Source organism: Pseudopodoces humilis, chromosome 6 (assembly GCF_049639895.1).
Source record: "Pseudopodoces humilis isolate 2021_Gansu_Grassland_sample_001 chromosome 6, ASM4963989v1, whole genome shotgun sequence".
In the NCBI taxonomy this organism is placed as follows: Eukaryota; Metazoa; Chordata; class Aves; order Passeriformes; family Paridae; genus Pseudopodoces; species Pseudopodoces humilis.
The window spans coordinates 43,369,920-43,390,027 of NC_142205.1; the positions used below are offsets into that span (position 1 = coordinate 43,369,920).

Consider the following 20,108-nt stretch of genomic DNA (forward strand, 5'->3'; position numbering starts at 1 on the left):
AATACAACCTCTCCTCTTTGTGTATTCCCAGCAGCTGATAATGTGGCAAGCCTTTTCTTATTGGAAGAGATGTCTTTAGACAGACAATACTTAGAAAGATACAATTATGATTTCCTTGTGGTTGAGTAATTAAAAATTTTTAAGGACATTAGTCCATTTTGGACTGAGAGTGCATGATGCTTTTATATAAAACTTTGTACAGTTTTTGGCAGCCAGGCACATTTCGGAGGGTAAGATTGCAATTTCTTGAAGGAGAGGAAGAAAATTACCAAAAAAATCCACTGCTTCTCACATTTTGTCCTTGAGCTGTAAATTTCCAAGAACACCTTAGTAAATCTGTTCAACATAACCTTAAGTTCTTGTATTCCATGCTAGGGTAGCATATATCCATCAAATTGTAATTCCAAAAGGTATTTTTGTGCTGCTTTGAGAGGAATGGAAGCTTACAATCCACCACTTTGCTTGTCTAATTCTGCCCTTTATTAAAGAGCTGTGAATCAGAAGCTCTTTTCACTGTATGGCTTAGAGGATCTCTGCTGCACTGCACCACGCAGTTTTCTGAGAGGAATTATGAGCAATGATTTAAAAGTATTTTGAATGATTCAAGGCAGTGCCTTGAGATGGAATCACAAACAGAAAGCTATGATGAAATGGTTGTTACTCCTTTCTGAACATAGAGAAGTCTACTATTAAGGCTCTGCACATAACATGCAGTTTATTAATGCATGACATGGTTTTTAACTCTAGTGTACAGTGTTCTCTTAATAAAATTTCCTTTTACAGAGGGTCAGCTGAGAGTGGATGCCAATGTTTCTGTGCATCACCCTGGAGAGCCTTATGGAGTGAGGACTGAAGTGAAGAATATCAATAGCATACGATTTCTGGCAAAAGCAGTAGGTAAACGGTTGCTTCATTACAAGAGCATTGCTGAGCTGAAAGATGGCAGGTTCCTGAGTGCAGTAATTGGCCTTAAGTGGCCTGATGATCTTCACCTGAGTGACTCCTCCATGTGCCTTGCCTGTGGGTACAGGAGTCCCATTTAGGCTCAGGCTGGGACCTTCAGACCTTGCCTGAGTGGCTGTGTCACAGGTGTGCCAGTTTTAGTCCTGTCTTCTGAAGGACCTTGGACCTGTTCTGTAGCCTTGTTCCCAGTCCCATCTCAGGACTTATCTTCTTCTGCTTCTCCCTGAGCTCCCTGAATGAACCCTGGACTCAGCTCATCCCCTCACCTCAACTGGTACTGTCAGAGGACTCTTAGTAGCACCTGCCCCTGCCCACTCAGACTAGTGGGACTGCACCAGAACATCAGGGCATGGCCTCGGTTCTGGTCACCCTTCACTCCTGGCTTATCCCTCTTTATGGAGCAGCCCCACTCGTGTTGCTCTCTGACAGAATAAATCTTAGTGTGAAAAGTTCTGGAAAAAGCAGGTATGTTAGTTTGCAAGTTTTTTGCAGTAAAGCCTCTGCCTACAAGAAGGACAAAGCAGGTGGTTAAGTGCCTAGCATGTACTAAAATATGGTAGCAGTGGTTTTGTGTCCTCCAGTGGAGATGATTGCTTTCCACTGAGCATGGTGTGTGATGTGTGTGAAGTTCAGATGCAGCTTGGGTATGAGGAAAAAAATGCTGATTGTTACAACTCCAAAAGAAAACTGAACTGGATGACTACAAGGTCACCAGGAATGTATGGCTTGACTGCAGTGCCTGGCAGAAAATGGTTTCCACTTAAAGGAAATGAAAGCAGATGAGGAAAACACACAAAGAAAGAAACCGTGCTGGAGAGAGACAGTGACTGATAATTCTGCCTATAACTACTGCTGTTGATTTCATTAAGGTTAAAACAACAAAGTCTTCCATTATGGCATGGCAGTGAAAAATGAAATAGTGGAGTGCAGTAAAGCTAATAGTGTAGTCTAACAAGCTTACTCTTTTTTCTTTTATTACTGTTAGACTATGAAATACAGAGGCAAATAGAAGAACTTGAAAATGGAGGGACAATTTTGAATGAAACAAGAGCCTTTGATTCCAAGCTTGGGTGAGTTTTTATTTCGGAGGAACGTAGGAATAGCTGCTTTAGAGTGCCCACATATACATAGTGACATGATCAGGAACTGTAATACAATGTTGCTCAACTTGTGTCTTCTAAAGGTAATGTTCACAAGTATAGTCTTCTCATAGGGAGTAATTGATGGCTGAGGCTTTTTCACAACAGATTGTGTGCTGCATCAAGCAGTGTCTGTGAAAATGACTGCCCTCTTACATGCACTTATTCTTTGAAGTGGTTTTAAGAGGCTCTCCTAACCTTCATGAGGCAGAGGTTCTGGGTTGTGGTTTTGCCATAAAACTGATTCTGTGGTGTCTCTCTTACCACATCTTGTTCTGTTTTTATTTTAGGTGCACAGTACCAATGAGAGACAAAGAAGGAAAACAGGATTACCGGTACGTTTTTTAAATAGACTTAACATTTCACAAACTGAGAATTTACTAAATTTCTGAAGTGTATCCAATGTAATAAGGATGTAAAGTCAGTCAGAACAGTGAGTCTGTGTTGGAAGTTTACCTTCTACTGGAAGGGGCAGAGACCTGTCAAAATCAGTGCTTGTCTGCACAGTTGAGATCTGGATTTGTGTCTCATTTCTGGTGAAACCCTTGGACCTTTCACACCTAGGCTGTGAGAGTATTTCAGCTCAAAGTGGGAAAGTTGAAGGTTTACTGTGTGGCCAGTATAAGTGTATTCTTAAGAGTGCCTGACATAAAACATCAGAATATTCTGAGTTCAGCATTGCACCTGCTTTAAGTAAATACAGAGGGAAATGGTTTTCAGCTACCAGGTCCTGCCTCTTCATGCTTAGATTCTGTGATCACAGATCACAAATGCTGTTTGAAAATCCTAGCTGCTATTGAAAGGTGTCAGCATTTCATGGGCAGATTTCTGCCTTGAAGTTCTTCGCAGACCTAGTGAAGGTGTTACCTTGCTAAGTACTTTGCCTTCCCTAAGTGTAAGATGACAGTCACTGAACCATAAAGTCACCCAGGAAGGGATTTAGCTGTAGGGCTGAGGGGACAAGGCATGAGCCTTGTTGGGAAGCAGTGCTGCTGGGAATGAGTTCTGAGGGAATACTGAAAGGCAGCAGCACAGCTGCTTAGGGCCATCATAGTGCCAATCCTTCCAGTAGTTCCGAGCTTTGGATCCCAGAGAGAGCTTCCTGGTACTCCAGAGTTCACTTTCCAGCAGGAGACTTGTAGTTCTGCAGGGCAATATTCAGAGCCACTTAGCTTGGTCAGCTCTGTGCTCCTGTTAGATCTTCTTTTCTACCACTTGCTACAGCAGAGCAACAATTTTGAAAACATCCCACAAACTTTGAATTCAAATCTGCTTTTTAGATTGTTTTTGTAGAAATGCAGCAGTGATCATTTTGTGAATTCCTTGTTATGGTAGGGGCGGGCATGACACTTATTTAAAAAGACGACATTGAAAAAATGCAAAAGAAGCTTAATTAAAACCTAGACAGAACTGATGAGTCTAAGATATTTCAAAAAAAGACCGTAAAGATTATTACTGGTGTTACAATTGTGAACAGTATTGAACTGTAAACTGGTTTTTAGTTTTTTTTGTAACTTAGTGCTGCACATTATGCATTAATCTTAAAATCTATGTTTAGGTAGATTTTAAATAGAAATCATTATAGCCTAATGCCCTTTATTCTGGTGGTTTTGAACCCCTCGTTTGATCATGTAGGAGTGAAGTTTCTGCTTCAATCGCAGTTATTTGAGTCATTTGAATTGGCCTTCTCTTTAAGGGAGCCTTTTGTTCTGTGATAGCACCCTGCTGAGCACAGTAACTTTGCTTTTAGCCCAGCATGAGATTTCATCAAGATTTTTTAAGTTTGGCTGGAAAAGGTTACAACCTGCCCAGATCACTCCTGGCAGTTGGCTGTCAATCCAAGTTCTTCCCTGCCAGCCCACTCTCATTTTTGTCCAGATCTGTAATTCATGCTTGATGTCAAAAAGAGTGGGCTGTTTCAGTATCTTTTACTGGTGCTATTGGGACTTATTATTATTTTTTGGTGCAGAATTGTTTGAATTACCCCTTTTGTATTATGAACTCTTTAACAATTGGTAGAAAATTCCTGAAGAAAAAAAATAGAGGCTTTGCAACAGTTTGGGGCCTGATCTCTTACTACTTACCAGTGATATAGCAAGTCATTAATTTTTAATATTATGTTTAGTTGAAAGGGTGATGGAACTTTAAGGGAAGTATAAACTTGTGATATAAATTTCATTCCTTGTTTAGCTTCTGAGTGAAAATAATTATAACGGAGTTTTTCTTCATTTTTTACTAGGTTCATGCCAGAGCCAAACCTTCCCCCATTGATTCTGTACGATGCAAAATCTTTGCCAGCTAATATGAACCATCAGCAAGTGATAAATATAGATTGGATTCATGAGAGACTGCCTGACCTCCCCAGTGTGAAGAGAGAAAAGCTTGTTGAACAGTATGGGATTCTTCCTGAACACAGCTTCACCTTATTGGTAGGTCTATTGATCAAGTGCTAAAATAAGCCTAGAAACTTCAAAGTTGCACAGTTCTTGAAAAGATTTACAAATGTCATATTAACTGGCTGTCAGTCCTTATAAATATTCTAACTTGGAAGTGTGTCCAATTCATACTTTGTACCATGGAGCCATACACATAAAATGGTGGAAAAAATGAACCAGACACAGTGTGCCAAGAAGTGTTTCTCACGCAAAGTGCAGTCAAATAACTGGTACTTAATATTGATCTAGTCTGTCTAGACACTGATGTACCCCTGACTGACTGCAACAAATGTACAGCTTGTGGATGCAGACCCTTGTGTGCAAGTGTCTGCTCTTCAGCTTTGGGCCTGCTGCAGGGCTGGGCACATTGACTGTATTTAATGAATGCAAATCAAAATCCAAAGTCTAAATCTTTCAGCTTCATGTGCTCCTACCTTCCACATTATTGGAAACACTCCCCCTTCTTCCCCCCTTCTTTCCCTTTATTTTTAGGGTAATATACCAAATGGTTGTACAGTGTCATCTTGGACCTCATAGTGCAGTTTACCAGGGATGGGGTAAACTGTCCCGTCAGAAGAGGGGATGAGAAGGGAAATGATGTGGCAAATACACTTATAAATAGGGAAGTGACAGCAAAATCTCGTAACTCCCAAAATTATTCTAGAGGACTACAAGCTTCTTAAATGCAAAATGTCATCTCTCTTTGCCAGTGGTAAATCTGGGGAGGGACTTGCTATACTCAGATTAGACATTTCACATACCCAGTGAAGCTAGGAGAATGTCCTGCTTTGGTTAGCACTATCATTAGTGGAGACAGAAGGAAAAGGACTTTTTCAGAGTGAAATTCAGAGCAGAACTGTAAGTACTTTAAATTGTCCTCTGGAGGAGATCCTTTCCTTTGACTATAAATTAAGGGAAAGCAGTGCAGATAACTACCTCATATCCCTTCTTTGTATGTCTGTAATTTAATACACTTGTACAGAGGCTGATTCTACAGGAAGAAAATGATTCTGTGTTCTGAGGAAAGCTGTTAGGAAAACTGCTTTTATGCTGCTGTGCCATTTTAGTGAGTTGCAGACTGTTTGGTGGGCAGGTGAGTCATAATTCTCATCAAAGTCACAAGACTGCAGTCATAGTATTGAGAGGTGTCAGCAGTTCTTACCTTTCTGTTTCATTGTATAAGCTGCAAAATACGCTTTTACAGCCAGTATTCCTGTTCATGCATTCATTTGTTCACATATTTCTAACATATTAAAATAAAAATAATAGTAGAAAGGGTAGATAGGTCCTGCATCCTTTTTTTCTGAATTTTTCTAGTTCTTCTCTGTAGTACATTGGTCCTGCCAGCTGCTAAGTACTACAGCTGCTTGCTCATTTTCCAAGCCAGTAGTACAGGGAGGAGATTAGGAAAAGCAAAAGTAAGGCTGGTGTTTTGAGAGAAACACCTAAGTGAAGGAACAGAGTAGGGGAAAACCTAAAAATGATGCAAATACAATCACTCACCACTGCCACAAGTAGACTGATGTGCTGCCAGTCTGCAGCCAGTGACACTGACTACATCCTCCAAAATGCCCTTGCCTTGGTTTTCCTTGTTGAGCAGGGCATGGAATATAACCAGTTTGGATTGGCTGTTAGACTATGTCCACACCTGGTTTTGTGCTCATCCTTGGCCTGTTTGCTCTGGGGGACAGAGTGGAGAAAGAAAAGTGCTGCTCAGCATCAGCCAAAACACCTGTGTGTTGTCGGCATTGCTGTGGTCACAAATCCAAACCACAGCACCGTCTTTAGAACATAAACTCTGTGGCAGCCACACCCAGGGCATCCACTCATTTCACTTGGTATCAGCCCACCTTTAGTGTGTATCAAGTTGCTGGTACAGGTGACTTCTGTCATCTGTGCCAACTAGCCCTATATATTTGCCTCATCTGACCTTTCTTTCAGCTGTTCTCTCAAATCTTTTATTGCCTTTGCTTTTCCCCTTTTCCTTATTTTTCCTTTTTGTGACGTGTAAGCAATTAACGAGCTCCAAGCTGAAATTTGGGATTCAGCTTATAATAAGCTAATGCATCCATTTGAATGCATGAAGCAAGCACGCTCTTCGTTGCGGGTCTCCTTTTATTGTGCATTAGAATGTCAGCCTGTACACTCTCCACCAGAGCTGCTTGCCTGTGCACTGGGACACCCGTTAACCTTAATTCATGGGGAAGCGCCGTGTCCGTGGCTGCGTTCAGCTTGCATCAGAGGCTGCACAGGAATGCTGATAGGGCCAGATGCACACATCTAATGAGCATTCTTTCAGGTTAGAGTGCCCAGGAGTACTCGTTAAATAAATGGCAGTTGTAGCAGAATGGCTCTAAAATGCAAAGTCTGTTCTGCACCAACTTGATAGAGAAAGCATTTTGTGCCGAAGTTACAAACAAACATACATACTTCAGCATGCAGGGTACCTCCTGAGCTTGCTTCCAGAGCTTTGTCCTCTTACACAGGAGCTGCTTGTGCATACTGTGGTGTTGAGAAACTGAGATTCCTCCTTTGCCTCATTACAGGATGTACTGAAAGGGAAGAAGTACTCTATTAATATCTTGGTGTCCAAAATGCCTTAAGTGTAAACGGCTTCATTTTTGGCAGTTTTATATAAATTGCAGAAATAAATGATGTTTCTGATTTTTCTTCATGCAGAACTACTCTTCTCATAAGAATATAATTCTTTGAGCCTTGTAGACTCCATGGTATTTGAGTACTTAATTTCTTCATGTAATTTCTACTTTGCTCTGTAAACTGGTAAGCTGGCAAATATATCAGTCAAGAAGGATCTCTGACAACTTTGCCAGTTATGGTACTACAGTATTTTCATTTTGCTATCTGTTGAGTAAAAAAATAAGATATATTGGCATAGACATTAATGTGTTAATGCAACACTTCATTTTCAAAATGCATGCTGACACCCAGGGAGGTTCAACCAGAAAATACATTGATTGACACAGTACAGCATGAGAAAAAACCAGTTTGATCAATTCCTTTGTCATGTGAATTCCAAGTCTTCCCATGCATCTGCTGTTCCTCTGCTTACTAAAAGTGGCTGTTCCACTTGGGCTGATTGCCCTAGTGGAACAATCACATTGGCAACTCCTTCCAACAGTAAAAGTGGGTTGCTGGAGAAGTTGGTTTTGACCATTTTGTTTTATGCCATGCCATTGTCATACATGTTAGTGTGCAGGTGAACTTATGCTTATTTTTAGAATTAAAATAATTTTACAAGAAGCTATAGGAAAAAGTTTGAACTTTCTTTGACTGATCTTCTTGTCTACTGGATGTTCTGAGTTTTTTTCCCCTGACAATTTTGTACATTTTTGCAGCACTTATTACCTCACAGATGGTTATTGTAGGAGTTGTGATGGTAAAAACAGGAATAACAAAGCAGCAAATGACATTTTATTTGTGAACATTGAAGCAGTTTTCTTCCTTAGTTCTTTGGGAAACATTTCAGATCTTTTAAAAAATAAGTTTGCATTACATTCCAAATGTCCCTAAAGATTGTACCCATGGTATTCTGTAAAATATTGTTTTAAACTTGTTTAAAAGGAACCTGAAACCAGTACACCACTGGGTTTTTTTATATCTCAGTGCTATGAAATGATCATTTTAAACCATGTTTAAGAAAGAAATTTGCATCTGATTGAAATATTGGTATGTCAAGTTTCATGCCAGTGAGACTTGCATGAATAAATTACAGCATATTTGGTGTGTAAGGGGAGCATGGTGTGGCCTGGATCACAAACATGATGCTACTATTCCAGGTTTCTGGTTTTGTTTCAATGAAGTTTAGAGTAGAGTATTCAGAATGAAGCGAGAACAGGCAGTCAGCATTCCTGTAAATCCAGCATGTTGGAGCATGGAGTGGTTTTCAGCTCAGATTTGCCGCAAGGGACAGGTCTGTGAGTGTGTTGGTAGTTGGAGGGAATTTGGCAGGAAGAGAGTTTACCAAAATGTAAACCTAATTAAAGTCAAGTAGTGCAGTATCTAGAAATTGAAACTAATCAAGTTATGCCTACATTTTTTTTAATGTGACAAGAAAATAAGGAAAATGTTTAATTTCTGTCAGTCATTCTGATGTTTTGACACACTGCCTTATTCATTTCAGTCTAGCATTACTGGGTTTTCCTTCTCTTTGGCTACAGAAAATGACAGTCACTTTAAAAAACCCAAAACGAAGTACAAAGGAATTTTGGGGAATGTGTCTGGTTATGTGTGCACAAGTAGTGAGTATGGGGTTCAGAGACTTGGTAGCATATGTAAGTCTGTCTCCCTGAGTTTTCCTGGGCTGTTCTGCACTTGCTGCCTAGAAATCATCTGATTAAAATGCGAAGGCTGCGTATGTTTGTCCTTGATTTTTCAAAGGTCTGGCAGCAGGATCAGAACTGTAACTCCAGCCAGGCTGTAAGTATCCGGAAATCTGGATGTGCCCACTGCTAGGGATATGCTCTGTAGCGTGTACATGATGGAAGTGCTGGATGTGCTGCATCTGAGCTGTGTAGCTGCATTCAGACATGTGGCATCTGCAGATATTATTTGCCTGTGCATAATGTTGTAGCTAGACCTTCTCTGCCTGGAATGTTTGTAAAACCTTCTGCAGCATGTGTAGAGAAACCAGCATTCAGAGATGCTCACTTTTTCCTACGTAGATTGGACAATTGTTGCTGTGTAAAGGAACCCACCATTTAAATAATGAGTGTTTGTTTGTGCTATTGAATCCTGAGGTGAATTAGAAAGTACAGTACTTGGCAATACATCATTCCAGGAATTCTGCTTAACACACACAGTTTTTAATCAAGTTTACTGTGCTTTGGTAATCATGTCATTCCTTTACTTTTTTTTTTTTTAAGTCAAATTTGTTCCTTTAGTCTATTTAGCCTTAGTTTTGCATAATTTGATTAGAGAGTAACTGCTAGTTAAAATAGAACACCGGAGAAGGAGAGAATAATGTCTATGTGTATTAGATAGATAACTAGTGGGAGTTAAAAGGTTTACCTTGGTTCACAAAAGTGGTTTCCCAGGCTGAGAACTTGGCTTCTTTGGTCATGGTCTCAAGGTGAAGGGAATGGGTCTGATTTTTGTCACACCAGTTTTACAGCACAGACATTAATCTAGGTACATTTTGTTCGGTTTCACAGAACAGAGATCAGTAGTTTGCAGTCTTCTCAAAAGCCATACATCATTATCAATGAAAAATGTGGTATCCGGAGCTTTTGGAAGTTTGTGCTATGAAACTGCAGAGAAGGAAAGTCTAAAATTCTGTATGGCTATGGCAGAAAATGGCTTTTAAAAAAAGGACAAATGAGACTGTTTTGATGGGATCTGAGTGGAGAACTCAGGCTTTGTTTTTTAGTTACCCTGCTTTCTTTTTGTTCATAACTGTTCAGAGATCTGGCTGCAGGCGGTATCTGCTTGAGAAATGTTTTTGCTGTGATGACTGTATACTTAGAATAGCTCCTTGGCTATCTCTAAGCTGTTACCTCCTGACTTCTGTGAGCTGGCTTGTCCTCCTGTGTGTTTATGGCACATACTGCAGAAGTTCAGTGGCATGCTGAATTTTGATGCGTCCTTTAAAAGGTAGGAGCTGTCACTTCATACCTCTTCAGCCTCCAGTAAACCTAATGAGTTCTGTGCTGTATTTAAAGGTCCATCAATGCCTTGATGACAAACACCACAGCATTCAACAGACTGTGCAGTATCTGTTCTTCTAAAAACAATCTCAGATTTCACTTAGGCTATAAATTGAATCTCCCACTGTCATATCTTCTGAGCTTTTAGTGTGCTGTGTAAAAGTTTACCATAGCTTCTCAGGAAAAAAAAAAGGAAAAATAAAACTGCTTCTTACATATGACCTTTCTATATCACTGAAGGGTAAATGCAAGCTAAACTTACTAATTCAATCCAAAATAAACAGAAGTGATTTCAAGATCAAGAGGCAAGTAGCTGCAGACAATTTCAGGAAAAGCCTCTTCTTGGTAAAAGGTAGCATGACAGTTGTGAGATGGCAGCATTGTATTTTATAGCATTATACATAATACACGTGCAAAGATGAGAAAGCTTCTGTCCAAATGCTAATTTAGGGAGGCATTAAGAGAAAAATGATCGCTCATTTGTTGGAAGTTCCACTGAAACAGGCAGGCTGACAGATAAACTGTATGTTCCTGCTCTAGGCGTAAGATTGTTTGCTGTTATGTTAATAAAATTGCTCCAAAGTCTCGTGACTTTGCAATGAATTCACAACTGATGTTTACTTTAGGACTGAGCATTTATATGCTGAGTGTAATTGTATAATTAATTGTAACCTGTAACCCATGTCACCTGTTCCAGGTGACCCTGCCTTGACAGAGGGGTTGGACTGGATGATCTCCAGAGGTCCCTTCCAACCGTAACGATTCTGTGATTCTGTGATCATGTTTGCACTCCAGTATTGATACATTTAACTTTTCTTAAACAGAATGAAGACGGACTAGCAGAATTCTTTGAAAGTGTGGTAAAACAGACCCAGATGAAGCCAAAGAAGGTGATCGGCTGGATTTTAAATGACCTGCTTAGTTACTTGAAACAACATTCCCTTACAGTAAAGGAAAGGTAAGTCTTCTTCATTGTTACAGTGGTGACACAAAGTTTCTCATGATTGGCACCCTGTCACTCCATTGCTCAGGGCTGCTTTAGTTGCTACCTGTGAAGTTTGTTACTCCAGGCAGTCGTGCACAGGCCTTGGCTCTGTCCTGCTGAATGGAGTTCGACAAATATGTGGCAGAGAAGAGGATCATGTAGTTAAGAGTAGCAGTTAGTCTTTAGAGTGTGATGATGGTAAGGCATGGTCAGGCCGTTTGTACTGAACATGAGGAAAAATAGCTTGTCACACTGAACTGTGTGATCTTTATGCAAGCAGCAGTAGCACAGATACATTACACCACCTTATTCTCTGAGGTAACTTCTGCCCACTTTTCCTTTAGCCCAGTCAGTTCTTCTCTCCTGGCTGACCTCTTGAACCTTCTAGAAAAAAAAGAAATTTCTTCTACAGCAGCAAAGCGGGTAAGTACTTTTTTGATTTTGCTGTACTCTGCATCTGTGTCTGCTTACTTCAGGTGTGTAGGGATTTTATAATCATTGTGTACCAGTACAATGGTTGCTTTAAAGGGAAATTATTTACAGTGTTGATAAAGGACAACTTCTGTATCTATACTATATAATTATAATAGATGCAAATGCCTTACGTTCATATATAATCTTAGAGATATATCTGCATATTCACTTTTAGAAGAGGGCAGAAGCCAAATAGGAGACTTAAACAATGTGAACTTAAATAAATCCTGCTTCTGGACAGAGCAGACAGTAGATCTCAATTTCACTATTCTAGTCAGGTCTGCGTGAAAGGTCAGTGGGAGCTAATCCATGGCTTGCAGTTAAGATCAGAGTATCGGTTACTAGATTCCTAGGGACAGTAAGGTCTACATTCCCAAGCATTAGCACATGGGAAAGGATAGAATTCATCCAAGTGTAGTCACAAAAAGAGTTCTGCATTGGTGTACCTGACTCAAAACGGGGAGAGGTCTGGCCTTTCTTTTAACCTTGCTTCTTTGAGCAAGTGCTGTCATGAAGCTCTCAAGCAAGTAAAGCTGGGGTTTATTTTTCATCTTGCCTAGGACAGTCTGAAAAATCATCTCTTGATGATTTATATCTAAAACTGTGAACTGGATATGATGGGAACAGTACTGATTTGTTTGTAAACAAAATTTAGAGGCTTTTTTGTGATGGGCCATAATCAGTCATTCACCTTAAATTGCTGCAAGCTTATTTATATGGAATGATTTGTCTTTTCAGACTAATTATTATACTCTAGATAAGTGCATTAGGTGACTGTTTCAGTGTTTATCATTAACAGTGAAACTGTTAATGAACTATGAATGAACTTTCTGGTTTGTTTTCTTTTTTTGGATATGCATGTGGTTCTTAATTAATTTGGTCTGTGTCTGTGGATAGCCAGCTGCATAAGACAGGCATCATAAATAGGGATTTAAGTGCCTGGTTTCAGGCATGTGTATTTGGAAATTTTGTATTGGGAAAGTAAAAGCTTCAAAAAGGAGATAAAGTATTAATAGGAAAAGCACTGGAATGCAGAGCAGCTCTGTGCCTGCAGGGCTGTGGCACACCCATCAGTTTGGTGTCTGCGTTTGAAAAGGAAGCTTCAGAACTCCAGTCTGAAGTCTCTTCCTTGTGGAGGTAGGGACAGGGTACTAATGTTCTTCTATGGCATTTTCTGCTTTGTGATATATTTGTGTGCCAGGCACTTCTGACAGGTTGTGAAGCATCAAGAATTTCAGAAATGCATTTGTTGTTTAATTACTAACTCCTTGTAACGTGCATGTTGTCCTCAGTGATCTGAAACTGGACCCAGAAATCGCAGTACTGTTTGCCCTCACCGAGTGATGATGCTATCAAACTGCAGAGACCTTGCCACATTTAGAAAAGTATTTTGGTTGCCTGGATGTCAGAAGAGTAACAAATGTTTATAACAATTCTCAGCAGTAGGCAGAGGAGCTGGATGGCCCGAGGGCAGAAAGGGCTATATATACACAGCAGCAGATGAATTGCAGCTCTTGGGGAGGGGAACATGATCTGCAGTGGCAGACACTGATCCAATGTGGAGGGATGGAAGGGTTCGATGGGGTAAGCATACAGACATGTGTACACATACGTGCTCGCTGCGGGAAGCTGTTAACCACTTAAATTATTTAAAAGGTTTTGTGTTTGGGCTCTGCTGTCTAAGGCAGTAAAACAGGCAGATAAAAGCCGTGAGCACTGGCTGTACACACCGAGCATTGTGTGGTGGGATGCAGTGCCAAGCTAAGGGCACTGTGTGCTCACATAATTACCATGTAGGTAATTAAAGAGCTCATGCCCAACTTGCCATCAAACATAGCGTCCCACTCCAGAGGTGTCCAAAGCAGTTCCAGGCTGGAATGCCTGTGCAAAGGAGGGAGAAGCTTCCAGCTCTGCTGGCGTGCGGGGCTGTGGGCAAACGCATCCTGGATCACACACACTGCCTGTGGCCCAGCCCAGAGGCACCGTTTTGAAGCTCACAGTGCAAGGAGTCAGTGCTGCTCATCCAGGGCTGAAATCAGTCTGATGGGGAGTGTGCCTGCAATGGGGCCTTGCTCCTCAAGTTGCCAGGCTGGCAGCAGGTCTATGTCAGGCATAACAGACCTGCCTGTGAGTTTTATGGGAGTGAGCATTATGGGAGGAGGCTGGTTCCTGGGCCAGGGAAGTGGAAATTCGTCCCTGCTGCCATGAGCCGTGCTGGAGCAACTCCGTGTGGACATCTTGGTCACTGGTTCATGGGGGATCCATGCCCAGCAGGCCATGGAACAGAGCAGACCTTGGGTATTGCTGGCTGCTGCAGTTGCTTAGGTCATCCACATAAGAATAACTTCAACAGACCTGCTTGGCATCCCTATTTTAAAGAAGGTAGCAGGAAAATTAGTACAGTACCCATATCTAAACAGAACCATCTGCTTTGACAATTATGACTACACCATCTGGGGGACTGGACCCAACCTGTCCCCCAGTTCTCTGAGAGGCTGAGGGACACCTGCCAGACATTAAGGCTTCCGTCACTGGAAAGGAGAGGTGCCCACAGGACTTGCTAGAGTGGTGCTGCCTGCTGCTTTCATCCTGCCCTTGGCAGCAAATCACTGCAGATAGGGTTTCCAGTTGGAGCATTCTTAGGCACAGCAGTCAGCTGGCATGGTCACCAGCTGCAAAATGTTTGATGATGCCCACAACAGCCAGACGTGCAAGTCCTGATTAATTCATCTTGACCAATGCTGCTATGCCTGCATAGGTGAAGACCACAGAACATCATTAAAATCTAATCATGCTCAGGCAAGAATCAATAGTAGAAGCTACTGAGATTTCAGTAATGGAAATGAGGCTTGAGATTCCCTTTTTGGCTCTGAAGACTTCATAATTTGATCCTCCTGTGCTGGTACAGGCAGTTTGTGTAAATGAGTTGAAATCGTTTTTTAAACTGCTTTCTTTAGATTTGTACTCCTTGCCAAGTGGAGAAACACATTTTTTAAAAGTGCATCTTTGACAGGTCTTGGCCACATTTCTTTCTGCTTTCCTACATACCTGTAAACAAGCAAGGGCCTTGATAACATTGTTGCTCTACTAAGTGGAGATGCTTGTTACCAAATGGGAAGGGATACATGATGCAGCTGTCACAGAGAAAATCTGGTGCCTTCAAGGTTTCTAATGGGCAAGCTTTCCTCTGTGCCAGGAAATATTTGGCATGTGCATAACAGGGAATCAGAGCTGGATCTCTGAGTGTAAAGCTGTCCTGCCCCTGATCTAAGTCAGCCTGATGTACATGTTGCTCCTGGGTAACTCTGCCATGGTTGGCTGCATAGATTTTGCTCGTTACAGATTTCCCCTTCCTCCAGCCTATGGCATCCTGCTTGAATACGTACCAGTCCTAAAAATCCCATTTGCCTTTTTCCAGGAGAGTTAAAGGGCTTATTCTTTGTCCACTGTAGACTGTCCAGGGTGTTCTGCTAGAGGCTGTGCTGTGCCTGGCAAGGACAGGGCTCATTCTGAGGGGTGACATACAGTCTGGGTGCCTTGGGAGGCCTCCAGGACAGAAACTTTCCTGCTTCATCCCTCAGGGAAGAAAAGCAGAAGGGCTGCCTGGAGTAGCAATGGAGTGCAACAACAAAAAAAAAACCCAAAAACAAAAACACCACCACAAAAAAAGGCAAGCAGCTGCAGACAGGCTGAATCTCTGTAGGATGTGATGTATTTATTTCTAGGGTTATTCCAGGTAACACTGGCATGATGATTCTTAAATATCACACTAGAACAAAGATCTTGTAGAAGACATCATATGCAGCGCTGATTTATTCAGTATAAAGATCTGAAAGATTTACTTACAGCTATTGTAACTTTGTCTGATTATCAGTAACTTCAATATTGTGAAGTTTTGGCCCTCTGGCCCTCTCACAGGGAAAAATTAAGATGTAGCTGCCACAATATAGCCATGTGTCATTACCCTCTCACAAGATCTCCAGAAGAGTTGATAAGATCCCATAAAAAGCTTCAGAGTGCCACTGGCAAACAAATATCCTCTTGCAGCAGCTGTATGAATGCACAGTTCGTAAATACTTGCTGTGACTAAAGACCTTTAACCAAACTTCTTTTGGTTTGGGTTTGGACCCAAAAATTTGTCATGCTGAAGCAAATTACTGGGGTAGTTTAAATCCCATCACATGTGCTTCATTCTGTGGTCTCTGGCTGCCCTACAAATTATTTAACATGCAGTTTGAATGCCCCTCCTTGTCTTCCCATCCCAGCCTCTTCTTCATCCTACAGGGAATATTTAATACTGAAACTTTGACATGACATTCATTTCCATATTGGGACACAGCAATGGCCCAAACATACAATTATATCTTCAGCTCAGGATGGAGCACAACGAGCTGTTTTAATAAGGGTTTTCTTACTCTCCTCCCACAGCCCTGAAATAAAAGCAAAGGGAATACAGAAAATGACTGCCCAAGGAAATTGGTTTTTTATAAATGTTCTCTCCTCTCAAGTGTATTCCAGGGCAATAGCCCTGCTGCAGTGTAGGAAAACACTAGCATTAACAAGTGATTATTCCACAGGCCTGGGTTTGCCCAGCAGTCCAGTACTTGGAGATGATGCATAGGTGGGCTGGGGCCTCATGCATTCATTCTGCTTGGCACCATTTTTCTTCTGCTTTGTCATACGTATCCTCATTACAGCCTGCTGGCGAGGACTGGTAATGGGATGAGTTACCTGGGATTGGACTTGGTACAATAGTCAGCTAATCGTCAGTTCCCGGGCAGAGCCATTGCTCATGGAGATGCATTTCCTTGCTGCTCCCAGGCAGTTCTGTGAATGATGTGAGAAGAGCAGGAGTGTACTGGCAGAGGAGCAGCCTTGCAGCCATCCCTGCTGTGGAGACTCCTCTCCCAGACAGGGAGTGGCAGCTCTGGGCATGAGGAACAGGGGGCTGTGCTCAGCAAACCCCTCTGGAGAGCTCCTGGCATGGGGGAGTGGGCAGGGCCTGGGCTGCAGGAGGCTGCACGGCACCTGCTGCAAACCATTAACCTGGACTTGTGCAGGAACTGGCAATGCTTTGTCTCAGTACAGGTGGCAGAAAAGGAAAGAGGTACAAGGGCACTTTCAGAGAGGCACATGATTAAATCTCTGGCTTGTTCATGTTTAGGCAGTCTGCTCTTAGTGAAAATAGGGTTTCTTGGATTCATAACTGAAATATTGCATGTAAACAATGTTGGTAAGTCAAGCCACTGACCTTTGATGCCTTTTATTGTGATTTTCAGGTGCTTGCAGAATTGTGGAAGGGAGAAGGGAAGACTCCCCTTGAAATTGTTAAAGAACAGAAACTTGAACTGTTACAGGATCAAAAAGAGCTTGAACAGATCTGTCAGGCAGTGATTGATGGACAAGAAAATGAGGTGATTATGATGGTGCTGGGAACCTTCTGCACTGTGGCACTGAAAGGGGGTTAAAATAACCTCTCTTTTTTTCCCTTTCGATGGCATTTGAGCTCTAGGGCCAGAGCAGTAAAGCTGCTGCCAAGATATTATCAGGCTTTTCTTCTCCTTTCTTATTTTACTAAGTGGGTTTTTTGAAACTGAAGCTTACGCAAAATGATCTGCAAAACAAATTACCAGTCTGGCTAATGTGCTAAGTCATTCTGAGAGCCTATAAAACTTTAATGCAGGAAAGCAAAACTGCAGGGCCCTGTCCCTCTCCAGCTGTACTGCCATTAACCTGACCCTGCCACCCAGCCACATAATTCTGATTTTTATGTCATCTGTTGTGATATTGGGGCAACACTGTTAAACTGTTCTGAAGCTGGAGATTGAAGTTACCTGCCAGCAAGGCATATATTAGTTATGGAATTAGAGACTGTATCAGAGCTGGCAAGGCAGAAATTCTACTTGCATCTGACTTTTTGCCATGTCCCTGTCTCCATCCACTGCCAAAGAGAGGAGCCTCACTGGCTGCTGCCTGACAGTGGCTGTGGGGTGGGGAGGAGCCAGAGCCCTCTGGCAGCAGCAGCAGCTCCACAGCTGCTGCCCACTCTGCTGTTCTGCTGGGCTGTGGCAGCAACACAAACACTTCCCCGTGGGGGATGATTGGCTCTTCCCCATCTCCTTGGAAAGACACACAGCAACCAGTGTGGCTCAGTCTAACAAGGTCTGAGCTGGAAAAAAAGGGAAAAAACCCTTGTTGATCATGAAAGGGAGGAGTGGGAAGGGATCTTGACAGAGTCTATATAATCTGCTTTATAAAAAGCAAAATGAAAACAAGTGCTTATATGTTCTCTGGAGCAAAAATGTAAAAGCAGAAGTGAATAGCTTACTTCTAATATAAACAATGTCTAGCTCCATTTGCCATTTGGAAAAAAACATTAACATCTTTTGAGAACAATACCACCCACTCCAGATCTCATTGGGGGATGCTAACAGCTCTGCAAGAGCTTTTGATAAAATGAGCTTGCAGTAGGTCGGCGTGACCTCCATCCGACTTGACTCATTTGCAGAGCCTGATAAAAGTGCTGCTGTATTTCCAGGCTGGTATGAAAGCAAAGGCAGGGAGGGAAAGAACATTAGAACTGACTGGGAAGTACAACAGCTGAAGGTCCATAACCACACTCCCATTTCAATGTGTTTTGAGAGTAACTTTCTTCAGAATGAAATAGCTTCTTAACAGCTGCTCAAACCAACACTGAGCACTTCATGACAATGCAGGACCAGGACTGTACTGCACTCTGCCCCACATAGGTAATTTCTAGCAGATCCAGAGTAATGAGTCCTTTCCACTGTGCAACATAACAGAGAAGACTTTAGACTGACAGTAATTCAGATACTGTAATGAGAAGCAGTATTTGCATATGGATTTGGTATTGGCAGTGTGCAGATCCTATGTTTGCAACCCTTCCCTGAATATCTGCAACTCTGTCATCCTGTAGCATTGCATTGCATTTATTGTGTTCTGCCCAGTAACTCTGACAAGGTAGAGAATGCCTTCCCTGCCACACAAACAGTAGGAAGGCCAGATGCTTGTCTTTCAACAGTAGCATCTCCTTTAGGAAGGCCCAAAGGTGAAATTTCTGATCTTTTCAGCTTTTAAACATGGCCCTTACAATGTACCAGGAGATTGTGCATCAAAGGCTGTCTGATAGGAGGTCATATTTGACCAGTTAATTAATCATCATGTTGCAAAGCTTTTGCACTTAAAGGAAGTAAGAAACACCTACGTCTGTGCAGGACCTCACCAATATTATCAAATAGATTTTGATTTGATGCAAATTATCTGTTATAACAGGACATTATATTCAGTGGAAATGGTAGATCCTATTAGCAAGGAAAGTCCATCTCATTTCTCTGGCTCTTTTCCAGGAAGTTGCTGTTTAAGCTGCAGACACTGCAAAATCCAAAAGTGTTTTCTGACTCTTTCAATAAGAGGAGCTCTTCCTATTAGTTATAAGGCCTTGCTGCTGTAGTGACTTGCTGTTCTCTCATGGGAGCAGAGCAGGAGCTTATTGCAAGGCTGAAGGCAGTTTTTATAAATAACACTTTAGCCCAAAATGCAGTCTTTTATGACAATAGTCCAAAGAGCAAAAATATTCATACCTTGGTTGGGAATAAGTGAAGATGTTCGGTTTTCCTGTAACAACTGTGTCTGTTGCATTTTTTTTCTTTAAAGGTTATGGCAATAAAGACAGGAAATCGAAAAGTTCTAAATAAGTTAATTGGTCTGGTACAAAGGAAAACACAAGGACGGTCCAATCCTGTTCTGGTGAAGCAATTATTAGAGAAGAAGCTATCAGAGTAGCCACAAGAGAAAAAGCACACAAAGAAGCATGAAATACATAAAGAAACGTGCTTCATTCTGTCTGCAAATGAACTTCGGTGTCTCCTTGTGCAGCATCGTGCTTGTTGGTTATACTTCAAGCAGCTTGAAGTCCCAGTCTTCCCTGAATACATCAGCCAAAGGCAGATGGGCCAGAGAAAAGCAGGATACAGCCATTTGCATCTCCCACGCTTTGATGTGGCACTAGGAAATGTGATTTCCACACAGCCCTGGGAAACAAGCTCCCAGAGGTGTCTGTGAGTATGCAGAGAGCTGAAACTGCATGGGTTAGTTTTCTAATAAAGCAGGTACAAACTCAGCTTTTCTGTCTGCCTGTTTGTGAGAAGGGACATTCACAATCTCAAACACTCAGTCTGGGTGTACACTCTGTAACTCACTGTGGTGTGAGCACAACAGTACCAATGATTAAAACACCCAGAAGTAACTGAGGAGACCATGTGTGCCTCGATGCCTAACAGGAGGGAAAAAAAAGTTCACTGCTACCATTCTTCCTGTTTTCTGAGGAAAGGGGAAAGGATGAAGCCATGAGCCACTTAACTGTGTGCCTAGGAGTAGTGCCATAGACAGAAGTGCTGGCATGTCACCCTGTCAGATTGTTTGCTCGCCT

General features: G+C 41.9%; 1 protein-coding gene across 1 annotated transcript in view; it reads left to right on the top strand.

Annotated features, from left to right (window-relative positions):
- The window catches only part of GATB (glutamyl-tRNA amidotransferase subunit B), a 42,198-nt gene extending 22,399 nt beyond the window's left edge, over window positions 1-19,799 (top strand). Inside the window, exons 6-13 of the mRNA XM_005517554.3 lie at window positions 784-897; window positions 1,949-2,033; window positions 2,393-2,437; window positions 4,342-4,531; window positions 11,025-11,158; window positions 11,530-11,608; window positions 16,939-17,073; window positions 19,334-19,799. Coding sequence (XP_005517611.2) covers window positions 784-897; window positions 1,949-2,033; window positions 2,393-2,437; window positions 4,342-4,531; window positions 11,025-11,158; window positions 11,530-11,608; window positions 16,939-17,073; window positions 19,334-19,462 — 911 coding nt within the window. The 3' untranslated portion in view covers window positions 19,463-19,799. The remainder of the gene's footprint in view (window positions 1-783; window positions 898-1,948; window positions 2,034-2,392; window positions 2,438-4,341; window positions 4,532-11,024; window positions 11,159-11,529; window positions 11,609-16,938; window positions 17,074-19,333) is intronic.
- Window positions 19,800-20,108: the final 309 nt, after the last annotated feature.